The sequence below is a fragment of the Protobothrops mucrosquamatus genome, unplaced genomic scaffold (assembly GCF_001527695.2).
Source record: "Protobothrops mucrosquamatus isolate PMUCROS unplaced genomic scaffold, P.Mucros_1.0 scaffold8002, whole genome shotgun sequence".
Lineage (NCBI taxonomy): Eukaryota > Metazoa > Chordata > Lepidosauria > Squamata > Viperidae > Protobothrops > Protobothrops mucrosquamatus.
This window is the reverse complement of record NW_015393799.1, coordinates 1-2,280: the sequence shown is the minus strand read 5'-3', so window position 1 is coordinate 2,280 and position 2,280 is coordinate 1. Positions and strand designations below refer to the sequence as shown.

The window sequence follows — 2,280 nt, the reverse complement described above, 5'->3', positions numbered from 1 at the left end:
CAACACAAAACCCACTTATTTATCACCTGGTGCCAGATGGGCGTGGCCGCAGTGGTCATGGCAGACTGGGTGGGCAGGGCCAGGGTGGCGGGGGCCAGTCCCTCACCATCTCCAGGGCACAGCACACATGCCCACAGAAAGGGCTCTGAGTGCCGCCTCTGGCACGCGTGCCTTAGGTTCACCACCACTGCTATATAGTAATAATAAACTGTTTTACTAAAATATATTTTATGTTTAAGCTAATAAAAAAGTTAACATTTCAAAAATGTTACATTTCAATGAAAATGTGTTGTTAGCAAGCCAATAGCAAACAATATTTTTCAATGTATTGTAGAAGAGAAGGACTAAACTTTCTGTTAGTTGTTTTGTAAATTGCTATAAATCTGTACTGATTTGGTAGTATACCCACAGGCTAAATAATATATACTAGCCAAATAATATATGCCTGCTAACTGCAATCATGTTCATCCACATTAAAAGTTTATTTCCTTATTGATTTGACAATTTTCCACGGACAATATTTTCAATTCAAAATGGCTTTATTCACATTCTCATTCTTAGGATAATGTTTTTGATTTCTTCACAGCTTACCCAGTTCCTAGTTTAGATTTCTAACCATGTGATTTATGCTTTTTATGATTCCTTATATCCACATTTTAGAGTAAGTCACCCTAAAATGAATTGATCATAAATAAAAATTTAATAAACATAATTTGAAAGCAAAGAAAGATCCTTTCTAGTGTTCTAGGAGTCCAGCTGAGCAGACTTGTGGGACTGTAGTTGCATCACTGTTGCAGAAATCTGTAAACCTATTTCAATATAGTATTTTTTTTAAATTCTGCCAATAATGGTTTTAAAATAGCAAATATTCATAAATCAATTTTTGATGTCATATACAAGAAGATAGTAAGAAAAATTATTGGGCTTTTATTTTTGTAAGCTGCCTGGAGTCACTGAGAGCGAATTGGTACCCATATCAATTTTAATAAACAAACAAACAAATAAATATCATGAAAGATCTAAACATTCCTTTAAGTGAATACTAATAATTCAGTAGTTTCACAAAAGGTAATGTAACACCAACTGAACACATTTATTTATGTGCCCCACCAATTTAGCATCGTTCCTATTTGTAGAAATTGCAATAAAAATAATTTTCATTGTGGTTTAAAATTCTGGGAGTTGTATCCTAATCTGGAGTACCAGGTCAAGGAATTCTAATAAAATACTAAGAACCAGGAAAAATAAATCTAAGTTTAGTGAAACGTAATTGTATATTCTAAAGGTCATACTATTCTAAGAGCCATAATTTATAATACTTAAATTACTCCTACCATTATTTTAGCTAATATGCCATCATCACTTGATTCCATGGTAACCACTGCTTTATCTGTTTCAATTTCACACAGGGCATCTCCAACGTTCACCACTTCTCCTGTAAAATGAAAATAAAATTCAATCTTTTCAACAAATTTCATAAGTTTTAATTCATAGTTTATATTAACTTTATAAACTAAATTATAGTTTATAATTTAAAAGTAAAATCAATTAACTTAAAACACAATGAGTTTTGTTAAAAACTGTAATGAACAGATACTAAATAATTCGTTTTTAGATAAAGAAAGTGCATTTCGGTACAAATACATAATAATTGGACATTTACAAAGGATATGATCATATAATGAGCCTTATAAGTATTATAATATCCTTATTACTTATCATTATTTTTAAACTAAATACAATTCTATTATTATAACTTCCTGATTCTAGCAGGAATGTATAACATCTTCGTGTACTAAATGTTCAAAATCTAGGTATCTCCAACATTGGTAATTGCCAGTTACAACTTTATTCATGAACAAGTTCCCCATGTAGCTTGTTCTGGAAGAGAAGAAAGTCAAATACCAAGTTGCCATATGAGGAACAAGGACAAAGAATAGGTTCAAAAGCTAAACATTAATGTCTGGTCAAGTTAGAACTGTATCAATAAGGTAAATTAAGGATGAAATTAATATGGTGTCCTTACTTTTATTGTTTGTGCCCATATGTAAAACATAGTGAGAGAAGGAAACCAGCTGTAGAACCAGCTGTATTAGAATTGTTTTCAAATCTAATTCAGTATAGAAAGAATAACAGAGATTAATTGATTTGCATAAGCTCTTCTTCAATGTCTTTCCATACCTGTTAAGACTGCAATAGCAATAGCACTTAGATTTATATACCGCTTCACAGTGCTTTACAGCCCTCTCTAAGCAGTTTACAGAGTCAGCCTATTGCCCC

At 32.0% G+C, this 2,280-nt stretch overlaps 1 protein-coding gene across 1 annotated transcript in view; it reads right to left on the bottom strand.

Moving 5' to 3' along the window:
* LOC107300690 (pyruvate dehydrogenase protein X component, mitochondrial-like) overlaps positions 1–1,435 on the bottom strand; it is a gene marked incomplete at both ends in the record, with an annotated part of 5,831 nt that extends 4,396 nt beyond the window's left edge. Inside the window, one exon of the mRNA XM_015829996.1 lies at positions 1,335–1,435. Within this exon, the coding sequence (XP_015685482.1) occupies positions 1,335–1,435 (101 nt within the window). The remainder of the gene's footprint in view (positions 1–1,334) is intronic.
* Positions 1,436–2,280: the final 845 nt, after the last annotated feature.